Source organism: Pristiophorus japonicus, chromosome 20 (assembly GCF_044704955.1).
Source record: "Pristiophorus japonicus isolate sPriJap1 chromosome 20, sPriJap1.hap1, whole genome shotgun sequence".
Taxonomy (NCBI): domain Eukaryota; kingdom Metazoa; phylum Chordata; class Chondrichthyes; family Pristiophoridae; genus Pristiophorus; species Pristiophorus japonicus.
The window spans coordinates 60,551,987-60,565,198 of record NC_091996.1 but is presented as its reverse complement, the minus strand read 5'-3'; the positions used below and the strand labels follow the sequence as shown (position 1 = coordinate 60,565,198).

The following is a 13,212-nucleotide window of genomic DNA, read 5'->3' as shown; positions in this document are numbered from 1 at the left end:
ACCTGCGTGTTTACGGTTGGCAAGAGGTGCCAAAGAACGAAAGACTTACATTTATATAGCGCCATTCATGAATTCAGGATGTCCCAAAGTGCTTTACCGACTATGACGTACCATTTGAAGTGAAGTTCTGGCCCATTGTTAGTGGTGTGACAGTTTATCCACATCACCGCACTAACTGCACGGTGTGACTCATTGCCTCAGAGACAAGGAGCGACATAATTGCAAGTTCCTTGTTTCTTGCTGTTTTTCCTGCATCCCTTCGGTTAGGGAGGGAGAGGCCAGCCCACCCTGGGCTAGACAGAGGGGGGAAATGGTTCAAGGCTCCTACCCTTGAATTGTGGTGAAGGATCCTTCCTGCAATCTGCTGGGGTTGGGCATGGTCAGGATCAGACTGTGATGCCCCCCATGGTGCAATAGAGCGCCCTCGCTCCCACGGAGAAATTGCCACTTGGCCGAGGTGCTAACCAGGCAACTGGCACCCGCGGAATCCAAGTGAAGACGATGACCTCAGGAAAGGAAGAAGCAAAGTAAAGGGGCAAAATGATTAACAATCGACTGTGAGCTGCGACAGAGGACAGGGCAGCCGTTCTGATGCCAGAGTATGTGTATAGTTGCTTATTAAATCCTCCAGTGGATTACGTCACCCGTCCCCAGCCCAGTCCTTTCATGCATTATTTAACGGTAATCTGCACTTTAACTACATTATTGCCGTGCTTATGTTACAGACTAATTAAAGACATCCCCTCGGGCGTCAGTGTCAGACTTGATTAAGAACACCGAGCAGCTTACTCTTGGCGAGACTCAGCACTAATGACTGCAGCACGTGGGGGAAATTAATAAAATGGACCTTAGTGGTGAGCGGTCAGCCGTGCGATTTAGATGCCAAGGCTCCGTAGTGCTGACAGAGAGTTGCTGCGTATCAGCAGCACAAGGAGTGCAAACACTGACCCCTCCCCTGTGCACGCTGACCTGTCCCCTCGGCCCCCTCACCTCTTACCTGTGCAAGCTGACCTCTACCCTGTGCAAGCTGACCTCTACCCTGTGCAAGCTGACCTCTCTGCTCGACCCCCTGACCTCTGCCCTGTGCTTGGTGTGAGAATGGGAAGAGTCCCAATTCCCCAGCACTGACATCCCTCAACTTGATGAGCATAAAATAAATGAGATAAATCGGTGAGTAGGAAAACTGACCTATAACTGGACGCAAATGACAGCAGGAGAAATGTTATTATATAAGAGTGTTATATACACGATACATGTGTGTTATTCATGTTTACGCTGTGTGTGTATGTTGTGTGTGTTGTATACATGTGTACTATACATGTTATTTACATTTATATCTATGTGCATATATACATCTTTGCGGCAGTCTTGACGAAGGGTCGTCGACCCAAAACGTTAACTTTGATTTTCTCTCCAGAGATGCTGCCTGACCCGCTGAGATTTCCAGCATTCTCTGTTTTTATTTCAGATTCCAGCATCTGCAGTATTTTGCTTTGATATATTATATTATACATTAGTTATGATGTGTACATGTGTTTACATTATCTATTATATAGTATACATGTTATATGTGCATTGTATATGTTGCATTTACATCACCTATATATTGTATATCTGCCTATAAATTATACATGTATTATATATTTATGTATTAAATGAATTGGATAGGTTATTATAAACACATACATTATATGCACATGTGTACCTTAGATTCACGTACACATGTGTAACATATATGTCTACACATATCTTTATATATGTGTTATATGTATATATGTCTATTATATGTACATACTATATTTACATATTATAAAATGAATGGATGGGGAAATTGTGGGCAGTGTGTTCATGACCAGATCCATGTTTTTTTATTTAATATATAATATATTTTATATATTTATATAATATATATTTATTTATATAATATGTCTGTGTACCCTACCAGTATATGTATTATGTGATATACATTTTATATACGTGTATCTATACATCTTGGTATATCCCATATTCTTTTCCATATGCAGGTTTTTCTGAACGACATGAGAAGAATTTCGGCCGCTCCTGGAGTGACCCCACACCAGTGAAGTCCGATTTGATATGCGACCCTCGAGACAGTAGGTTCATCGATTACTTTTCACCTCACTTTATTTGTCTCATCTTTCACTCAAAAGGTCGTGGGTTCAAGCCCCACTTGGGACTTGAGCACATAATTCAGGCTGAGGGTGTGCTGCATTGTTGGTGATGCTGTCTTACGGATGAGACTCAAACTGAGTTATATCGCCTGCTCACATGGACATAAAGCCTCCCAGGACACTTCTTGAAAATGAGCCGAGAGGTCTCCTGGTTTTGGCCAACATTCCTCCCTCAAACAGCGCCACCAAAACAGCGTATTTGATCATTTAATTGGTTGTTTGTGGGATCTTGCTTTGAGCAAACTAGCTGACATGTTTGCCGGCAGAACAACAATGACTGTACTTCAGAAGGAAGCTGTTGGAAGTGATGCACCTTGGGACATCCTGAAAATACGATGAAGTGTCATATAACGGCAACTTTTCTCTCTCTATACCTTGCACATCCCCTTAAGCTGCCAATTCGTGTCTGAAATCCAGCTGTCTGATGAGGTAGTTGGGTTGCAAACAGTAAGTGGGTCATTTGAACTTTGGGCGATATTGTAAAACGTGAGTTATCAGATATGCCACTCGTTATCCATCCCTCGTCATTCTCATTTACAGTGACTTCAATGGGAACAAGAATAGGCAAAGGTGTCTTAACGGGTGGATAATCCAATGTTGGCCATTTTACACTATTGCCCAAAGTTAACATGAGTCTGTTACAAGGACCCGTGGGTGAATAGTGAGGCTGCAGGGCTGCCTGATACGAGACCAAGACGGATTTGACCACAACGTCTTTACCTGCACAGTCACACCGGACTATAGTTCAGGCGCAGTCTCTAACGGTAACCAAAGCACAGTCCAAAGGAATCACTTGGGAAGAGTACTCAGGAGAATTGAGACTTTGGGTTCAGAGCTTCTGGAAGAAATCTGACACATCTGGCTGTGGTGCTTGATGGGAGTTTAAATGGAACTTGCTCTGTATCTAATCCATGTTGTGCCTGACCTGGTGGGCTTGATGGGACAGTTTAAATTATATCTAGCCTATGCTGTAACTAACCTGGGAATGCGTGATAGTTCAGTGTAAATGGAACCTACTCTATATGTAGCCCATATTGTACCTGACCTGGGAATGTGTGACAGTGTAAATGGAACATACTCTATATCTGCAACATATCTAGCCCATGTTGTACATAACCTGGAAGTGTGTGATAGGATAGTGTAAAGGAAACCTATCCTCAGAACATAAGAAATAGGAGCAGGAATAGGCCATACGGCCCCTAAAGCTTGCTCCACCATTCAATAAGATCATGGCTGAACTTATTGAATTGTGGAGCAAGCTTGAGGGGTCGTATGGCCTATTCCTGCTCCTATTTCTTATGCTCTCAGGTCAACATCCCCAGCATCGAAGCACTGACCACACTCGACCAGCTCCGTTGGCTAGGCCACATCATCCGCATGCCCAACACGAGACTCCCAAAGCAAGCGCTCTACTTGGAACTCCTACACAGCAAGCGAGCCCTGGTGGGCAGAGAAAACGTTTCGAGGACAACCTCCAAGCCTCCCTGATAAAGTGCCACTCCACCGACACCTGGGAGTCCTTGGTCAAAGTCCGCCTTAAATAGAAGAAGAGCATCCGGGAGGGCGCTGAGCACCTCGAGTCTCGTCATCCAGAGCATGCAGAAAACAAGGGCAGACAGCGGAAGGAGCGTGCGGCAAACCAGACTCCCCACCCACCCTTTCCTTCAACGACTGTCCCATCTACGACAGAGACTGTAATTCCTGTATTGGACTGTTCAGTCACCTAAGAACTCACTTTTGGAGTGGAAGCAAATCTTCCTCGATTTCGAGGGGCTGCCTATGATGATGATGATGATGATGTTGATGGCTGAACTTTTACACCAACTCCACTTTCTCGCCCTATCCCCATATCCCTTGATTCCCTTATTGCCCAAAAATCTGTCGATCTTAGTCATGAATATACTCAGCGACTGAGCATCCACGGCCCTCTGGGGTAGAGATGTCCAAAAATTCACAACCCTCTGAGAGAAGCCATTTCTCCCCGTCCTATATCTAGCCTATGCTGTACCTGGGAGTATTTGATGATAACAGAACCGAAAAATATTCTATATTTCTTCAGGCATCCTTTAGCTGATGAACACTAGGAGAGAAATATTAAATCAAAGCACAGTGAGGATAAATGCTGTGCTGTCTGTGATAGCCACCAATGTGGAAGATGGACGATAAGGCATTGCATAGGCAGGGGCCAGGTCAAATATAAAGTAACAGGACTGAATCATCCAAAGTGGAACAAAATTGAATTCAAGCCCAGTTTATTTAATTGTGTTACAAATCCTTGTTGTATAGTAAGGTGACCAATCGCCCATTTGCTTTCAGTGACCCAGTGCACTCATGAAGGGGAGACGACTGTCTTGTTCTATTGTGTGTGTGATCTGTGCTTTCTGATTGTTAGTCCCTGAAGGTACCCGATAATCCAGATTGCTGGTTGTTGCGCTCATCGTTTGTCTCACTGGCCCTGCCATTGCAGAGTCTCTGTAACTGCGTCTCCTCAGGAGAGATGCTCGTTGCCGTGCGTAATGAAGACGCACAACATCCGAGCAACAGATGGGCCCTCTTTTGAACCCAGCCCCAACAGAGTTGCTTTATGAAAGGTTTATTCGAAAGGCCGCACAGCTGGAACCAAGCCTACGTCTCCATGGTAACCCTTGTCTGATCTCCTCCTTGCATCACACCAGGTCAGGAGTTGCAGAGCTCGTGCAGTGCTTTAGATGACGACTTTGACGATCTCAGCTGGGAGGCAGAGAAGGAGTTGGAGCTGTTGTCATGTGACGGCGAAGACTTTGTCTCGCCCAAAATTATGGTAAGATTTTCAGTGTGAAGCCCTGCGTTCAAAGTCCAAACCTTTCAACACTGAAGCCAAGTTAGCTGATTCACGTAGTCGCTCCTGCTCTCGAGCAGCACTCCCCATGGTAGCCCGGATTCAATTGTCACAAATCTTTCTCTGGGTGGTTCCCAAGGGGAATTCGAGTCCTTTATACTGACCGTGTCCTGACTCATACCAGGTCCCGACTCGTACCAGGTCCCATTCACCATCACCCCTGTGCTCGCTGACCTACATTGGCTCCCAGTTCAATAACGCCTCAGATTTAAAACTGTCATTCTTGTGTTCAAATTGCTCCATGGCCTCTTCCCTCCCTACCTATGTAACCTCATTCAACCCTACTGTTGTGTATGCATGCCTGTTTACTGTGTGATGTCTGTAACACTGTTATGCCACATTGAATGTACCCTTATACTGTACACACCTTACTGGTACACCAGAGGGTGCTGCTGCTGGAGACCTAGGGGTTGCCTGCACACAGCAGGTAACCCAGTATAAAAGGGAACTCACAGCTTGTTGTCGTCACTCAGGAGCTGCAAGTAAAGGACTGCAGGTCTACACAGTTTAAGTATCATACCCTGCCTACCTCATTACTAAAGGTGCCTACATCCACCACAACTGGCGACGGGAATACGAGGTCACGAACTACACGCTCAACATGTCTAACCTCAGCAACCTTCAGCAATTTACAGAGGGGGAAGATTGGGACGCTTTTGTGGAAAGATTGGAACACTTTTTTATAGCCAACGACCTGGATGGGGACACACCAGCTACACTACCGAACAAACGCAGGGCCATCCTGCTTAGCAGTTGTGGGCCCACCGTCTACGGTCTCATCAGGGACTTACTAGCCCCGGAGAAGACAACCACCAAGAGCTATGAGGAACTTGTAACAATCATACAGGAACAACTAAAACCAAAAGAAAGCATCCTCACAGCCAGGCACCTACACTTACTGGGGACCAGAGGGCCAAGAAATTGCCAAATATGCTGCACACTTAAGAAGACTAGCTGCACCGTGTGATTTTGGCAACCACCTTAATGAAGCATTAAGGGACATATTTGTCATCGGAATCGGCCACGAAGGCCTCCTACACAAATTGTTCTCGGCTGACATCACGGTCACCCTGCAGAAAGCAATTCAAGTGAGCCAGGCCTATATGATTTCGGCCAGCGACTCCAGGCGAATACTGACCCAGGACTCTAAACTGACGAGCGCAGTGCGCCTCATGGATACTTCTAAAGACAGAAATCTGCCCCGAGTCCCGCAACCCTGAGTCCGCCACATGGGGCAGACCGGATGGCCCCGTGCTGGTGCTGTGGAGGAAACCACAGGGCCCACCAGTGCCGCTACAAAGACTATGCATGCAAAGGCTGCAAAGAGAAAGGGCACCTTCAGAGAATGTGCAGAAAAAGCTGTACTCACCGCGTCTCTGATGAGTTGGCTGATCACCGGGGCTCCGACACAGATGAAGATGAAGCTGCTCAAACCCTGGAAGAAGAGTATGGAATCTTTACCTGTTCACCGGAAGTTCTCTGTGGATGATGGAAGTGGACATTGATGGGGTCCCAGTCTCCATGGAGAGCGACACAGGGGCGAGCCAGTCTGTGATGAGCCAAATGACCTTTGAAAAAATTTGGATGAATCCTGCCACTCGACCAAAACTGTCTCCTGTCCAGGCAAAGCTGCTCACCTATACCAAAGGTAAAATCCAAATCGTTGGCAGTGTAGATGTCCAGGTCTCCCAGGGCGGCGTGTTAAACAAACTCCCCCTGTGGATTGTAGTCGGTGACGGTCCCAAGCTGTTGGGCAGGAATTGGATGAGCCGGGTCCACATCAGGCGAAGTGACCCTGTGGAAGAAAAGACCACCACGGCCCTCCTGCAGAAAAGCCAGGAAATGGCTGCAGCACAAGGAGAAACACTTGTAATCAAAATGGCCACCACCATGCCACCAGTGAGCATGGAGGAGCATCACATGACACCGAGCGGCCAATCGGATTTGAAGGCTCCCTTAAAGGAGACCGGTAACCAAAGAAATTTAAAGGGGAAGTTTCAACTATTTGAGTACACGGACTTTAAAGCTAAAGATGCGATTTTGGGTGCAAGTATGAAAATGTATGCAATGTAACAATGAATTGTGATGCTGGTTTAACTAATGTGACTAATGATATGAATGCAGATGTCAGTAAGGTTAAGAACAAGTTTGTTACGCTTAACAATAATGATAGAGATTATGAAATGCCTAATGTAACCATGTCTGTTGAAACCAGACCACCCAAAAGTGATGCAAATGCTAGAATGTATAATGCAGGCTCGACAATGTGTGATCAGAGCCAAGGTGTCATGTATTCCGGTAGGACACTGCCAAAGGACATTGGGTCCTACAGGGACCATGCTGATGCCAATGGAATCCCCCTGTGGGAGACCCCCAGGTCCAGCAGGCTACCTTTGGAATGAATGTGATGCCCCTTGCAGGACACACACTCGGGCAGTGGGAGCAGACCCACTTCAAAGACGGTGGTCAATGGGCAGCCCAACCACCACCAATGGTAACCTGCACCAGACCAGCCCCTGGCCACCAGGGCCAACACCAGGAGCATGAGGCCAATACCCTCCAGCTTCCCTGGCAAACCCTGGGATGACCTGACCCTCATCCCAATTGGTGGACAAGGAGCCCACCCAGTCTTGTGGCCCTGCCCACTACCCCACAACTACCCACATCACAGTGTATACACACCACCCACTGCTGCTGTGGCTACCTTCCCGAGGGATCCCACAACAGTGACACCCACTTGGTCTGTGTGTGAGGGAGGGGAAACGTACGAGGCCAGCCTCAAGCACAGGGGTCACACCTGACAACCACACAACCCTCACCACAACCTCCCATAGCCCACCACTGATCACCTCCCCTGGTCATTACAATAAGGATATGAAAAATGCTCAGGGGGGAGTATTGTTGTGTATGCATGCCTGTTTACTGTGTGATGTCTGTAACACTGTTATGCCACATTGAATGTACCCTTATACTGTACACACCTTACCGTTACACCAGAGGGTGCTGCTGGAGACCTAGGGGTTGCCTGCACACGACAAGTAAACCAGTATAAAAGGGAACTCACAGCTTTTTGTCACTCAGGGGCTGCAAGTAAAGGACTGCAGGTCTACACAGTTTAAGTATCATACCCTGCCTTGTGGAGTCATTACTAAAGGTGCCTACATACACCACACCTACAACCCTCCGAGATCACTGCGTTCCTACAATTCAGGCATCCCCAATTTTAATTGCTCAAACTATTGACGGCCGTGCCTTCAGCTGTCTAAGCCCTAAGCTCTGGAATTCCCTCCCTAAACCTCTACACCTCTCTCCTCCTTTAAAATGCTCCTTAAAACCTACCTATTTGACCAAACTCCCAATGTGACTCGGTGTTAAATTTTGTCTGATAACATTCCTATGATGCGCATTGGGACGTTTTTCTATGTTAAAAGCGCTATATAAATCCAACTTGTTGTTGAACTTGGGTAGTGCCCCATAATCTTTAGAGCTGCGGGGCTGGGGCAGTGGCTTTATCTGGGCTGTCATGGAGCTGGAGTCCATGGTGGGAGTGGCTGGAACGGAGCGGGCAACCCATTGCGACAGATAGAGAAGCCTACTCCTTCCACTTGGCCTACCTTTACTGGCATTGGTTCAGAGCCCCGCCAATCAGACGCTGAACAACTGGGTTAGTCAGGTGCTTACCAGGAGCCAGTGAGATTACCAGAAAGCAATGCAACCAGATCAGTCACATGATCACTTGGCCAATGAGATTGTTTAAAAGTGTCACTAAGCATTGTAAAATCACGTGATTACAATTGGCCAATGAGATTGTTTAAAAGCAATACACCTTCAAATGTTGGAATTGTTATTGCCAACACACTAGTATTTCTCAACACTGTAGTTTTAAAAAACAATATAAATGTGTGATGTTATAAACTGCCGGATTACAACTGTTTGATCAAACTTTCATTTTCTTTATTCTGCGTTAATCAAATGGGCTGTTTCCCGCCGTAAAGCAAGTGTTGGAGCAGAGTTTTGAATTGGCCAGTAACTCTGGCGATCTCGGAGTGGTGTGACAACACCAACTCTCAGATGAGGTTGCCCCGCATTGTGACCATCACTTCAGATAATTGCGTTGCTTCATTCACAGCTCATTTCATCCAAGGTCCCCAAGGCGGAGTACATCCCGACCATCATTCGCAGAGACGACCCCTCTGTCATCCCCATCCTCTACGTGAGTACAGCGAGTTTTGGGCCTTGGGTTTCGGGTATCTCGGCTTGGTTCACGCTGGGTGAGCGAGAGCTGTGTGGTGGGGGGGGGGTTACTCATGCGCAGTGGTCAGGTAGGGTTGCCAACCCTCCAGGATTGCCCTGGAGTCTCCAGGAATTAAAGGTGAATCTCAAGGACCCTTCTGCAAGCAACATCCAACATCTTTTATTAAAAAAAAATGGTGTGTATTTTTCAGTTTTGTTTTGTTAGTTATAAAAATATTGGAGAAGGATCAAAGAAAAGGCTCTTTGAAAGAGCTATCCAATTAATCCCACGCCCCCGCTCTTTCCCCATGGCCTTACAAATTTTTCCCTTTCACGTATTTATCCAATTTCCTTTTGAAAGTTATTACTGGATTTGCTTCCACCATCCTTTGAGACAGTGCATTCCAGATCATCATAACTTACTGCGTAAGAAAACAAAATCATGAATAATCTCTCCCAAAGCATGAACCTATCTCTCTCTCGTGCTGATGACCTGCTAGTGCACACCCAGCACTTTCTGGGTTTTATTTCTCTCTCTCTCTTAGGCAGTCCCTCGGAGTCGAGGATCACTTGTATCCACACTGAGTTCTCAGGTGACTGAGTCCAATGTGGGACCTACAGTCTCTGTCACAGGTGGGGCAGACGGTGGCTGGAGGGACGGGTGGGTGGGGTGCTTGGGTTGCTGTGCGTTCCTTCCACTGTTTGCGCTTGACTTTAGCGTGCTCCCGGCGAAGAGACTCGAGGTATTCGGTGCCTTCCCGGATGCTGCCTCTCTACTTTGAGCGGTCTTGGGCCAGGGATTCCCAGGTGTGGTTTTATTTCAGTGGTTATGATACTGGCCAGTGAGCCCAATACATTTAAATAGTGTTTGAATGGAGGCCTTTCCTCTTCATAAAGGGGGTCTTGATGGTGACTATTGTCTCTTAGGAAAAAAAAAGGTGTGGGACTTCCTTCCAATAGGTACTTGCCCTGAGGGGAGATTAGCCCTCACTCAATGCCACTGACACACCATCGCTGTGATGGTGGCACTGCCACTGCTTCTGAAAAAATATATATTTGGCAAATTGGCAAGACTGGGGAAAGAGCAGGGGAGTGGGACTAATTGACCAGCTCTTTCAAAGTGCCGGCACAGGCATGATGGGCCAAATGGCCTCCTTCTGTGCCGTATGATTCGACGGTGAATTTTGTGCTCTCATCAAATATATTAGCGCTGGGGACTGAGACATTTTGGGACTCCAGCATCAGGGATTCTCCTAGTTAGGAGGAGACAGCTTGAAGGGTAGAGCTCCTTTTACTCCGACCCAACAATGTGCCTCGGATAAGCACTGCCAGTACGACTTCACATTCTCCGTGCCTTGTGGGCTCTCTGGGTGAGATTGCCCAATTAACAAGGTTACAGGCTGTGGCCTACATGTGACTTCAGTCCCACATGCAGAGCAAGCTCGAGTGGCCAAGTGGCCTACTCCTCCTATTTCTTATGTTCACATTGCGTGGTTGATTCTTGGCACCCTCGGGGCAATTAGGAGTGGGCAATAAATACTGCCCACATCCCAAGAACAAATACAAATCGCTGCCCGTTTGCACTCTTGACTTACACTAGTAAGAACTGGATTGAGACTGTCCAACTCACTTCACTGGCCATCTAGCAGAATTGCATTAGTCGGGGCTGGATTTGAACCAGTGTTATGCTGGAGAAAGGACAATCTCGAACCCACTGCACGTTCATCTTCCAAAGCATTTTTTATTTTGTTAGCTTTTTCATAGTAGCATTCTGAAACAAGAGAGATCAGAGCTTTAGTCTGACACTTCACCTTGCTTGGCCATACCAGCAGAAAAGTTTAAAAAAAGACAGGAAAAGCAATGGGCAGAGGGTCACTCAGTGGTACTAAATGTTTACAAGAATAACGAGACCTTTCATTTCTCCTACAGGACCATGAACATGCCACATTTGATGACATCTTAGGTGAGTGGGTCTCAATAAGTTTGACTGGTTGTCGGTATCACTTGGTGGTTAGAAGCCAATGAGAGCAGTGTTTAAAAGCCTCACCTTGTCTTAAGTTACAGATCCTAAACTAAATCCATGAGAAATGCTACACTGAGGTGTAGCCAACAAAGTTAAACGTTAGTGGGTAGCACTCTCGCCTCTGAGTCAGAAGGTTGTGGGTTCGAGTCCCACTCCATAGACTTGAGCACAAAAATCTAGGCTGACACTCCAGTGCAATGCTGAGGGAGTGCTGCACTGTCAGAGGTGCCGTCTTTCAGATGAAACGTTAAACTGAGTCTCCATCCGCTCTCAGGTGGATGTAAAAGATCTCATGGCACTATTTCGAAGAAGAGCAGTGGAGTTCACCTCAGTCTCCTGGCCAGTATTTATCCCTCAATCAACATCAGTTTTTTTTAAAAAAACAGATTATCTGGTCATTATCTCATTGCTGTTTGTGGGAGCTTGCTGTGTGCAAATTGTCTACCGTGTTTCCTACATTAAAATAGTGACTACACCTCAAAAGTGCTTAATTGACTGAAGCCCTTTGGATGTCCTGAGGTGGTGAAAGGCGCTATATAAATGCAGGACTTTATTAGCGGAACCACTTCAGAGCAACTGGCCAATGACTGGACCGCTCCCTCAGGCAATGCACGCATTCATTTTCTAAGAGCCCATGCAATGTTTGCCCCTTGATGACAGTATGACAGTGTGACCTGTAGCAATTGGGTGAATTCGTGGGGCCATCTTCCAAAATGGAGGACAGGTTGGACAAAGGAGGGTTGACCTGAAGTCGGTCACTCCTCGGATCCTTGGTTTGAGTGTCCGTCCATTACTGCCAGCGGGTGATAGCTGTTTTAATCCCAGGTTTTTAATTTAACCATTTGAAATAATGTTTATCAGAGCACCCAAAGAATGTTGGGCCCTTGTACATTTGCATTGGATTATTGAGAATAAAGAATGCACTTGCATTTATTTATATAGCGTCTTTCGCAACCCAAACTACTTCACAGCTAATAAATTAATTTCGAGATGTCGCCGCTCTCATTTTGTAGACACATGCGGCAGCCAGTTGCTCACAGCAAGGTGGCACAAACAACAATAGGTGAACAGCCAGTTTATCTGTGTTCGGAGGTGCTGACTGAGGGATAACTTTGTCCAAGGCACCAGGAGAACTCCTTTGCTCTTCTTCAAATGAAGTGCCATGGGCTCTTTTACATCTGACCATGCACAGAAAGATGTGGCCTCGGTTTACCATCTTGCCTTAAAGACGGCACCACCGACAGTGAAACACTTCCTCAACACTACACTGGAGAGTCAGCATAGAATTTGTGCTCAAACTCTGGAGTGGGGCTTGAACCCACAACCTTCTGACAAAAATGTGCCCTGTAAGACACTGTCTCCTAATACAGAGTTGCTTCTAACATCATTAAGCAAGTTTGGAGGAATTGCTGTGAAACACTAGCTTAAAGAGCCAGCCTTGACTCAGTGGGCTACTACTTGCCTCTGACTCAGAAGGTTGTGGGTTCAAGTCCCACACCAGAGATTTCAGTGCAGTACTGACGGAGTACTGCACTGTTGGGAGTGCTATCTTCCGGATGCGACATTAAACCAATGTCCTGTCTGCCCCCTCAAGTGGATTTAAAAGATTCCACGGCACTACTTGAAGAAGAGCAGGGGAGTTCTCCACAGTGTCCTGGTCAACAGTTATCCCTCAATCATCATTACTAAAACAAATGATCAGGTCATTATCACATTGTTGTTTGTGGGACCTTGCTGCCACGTTTTGTACAATGACAACATTTCAGAAGTATTAAATTGGCTGTAAAGCACTTTGGGATGTGCTGAAAAGAACTATATAAATGCAAAAGTTTTTTTTTTTAATGCTGTCCACTCTACTCTTAGATTCATTTTGTTTTAGAGTCTGT

The 13,212-nt window shown here is 46.4% G+C and overlaps 1 protein-coding gene across 1 annotated transcript in view; it reads left to right on the top strand.

Annotated features, from left to right (window-relative positions):
* The window catches only part of nsmfb (NMDA receptor synaptonuclear signaling and neuronal migration factor b), a 98,952-nt gene that overhangs the window by 48,124 nt on the left and 37,616 nt on the right, over positions 1-13,212 (top strand). The window contains 4 exon segments of the mRNA XM_070862860.1: positions 2,025-2,114; positions 4,868-4,992; positions 9,200-9,283; positions 11,233-11,266. Of these exon segments, the coding sequence (XP_070718961.1) occupies positions 2,025-2,114; positions 4,868-4,992; positions 9,200-9,283; positions 11,233-11,266 (333 nt within the window).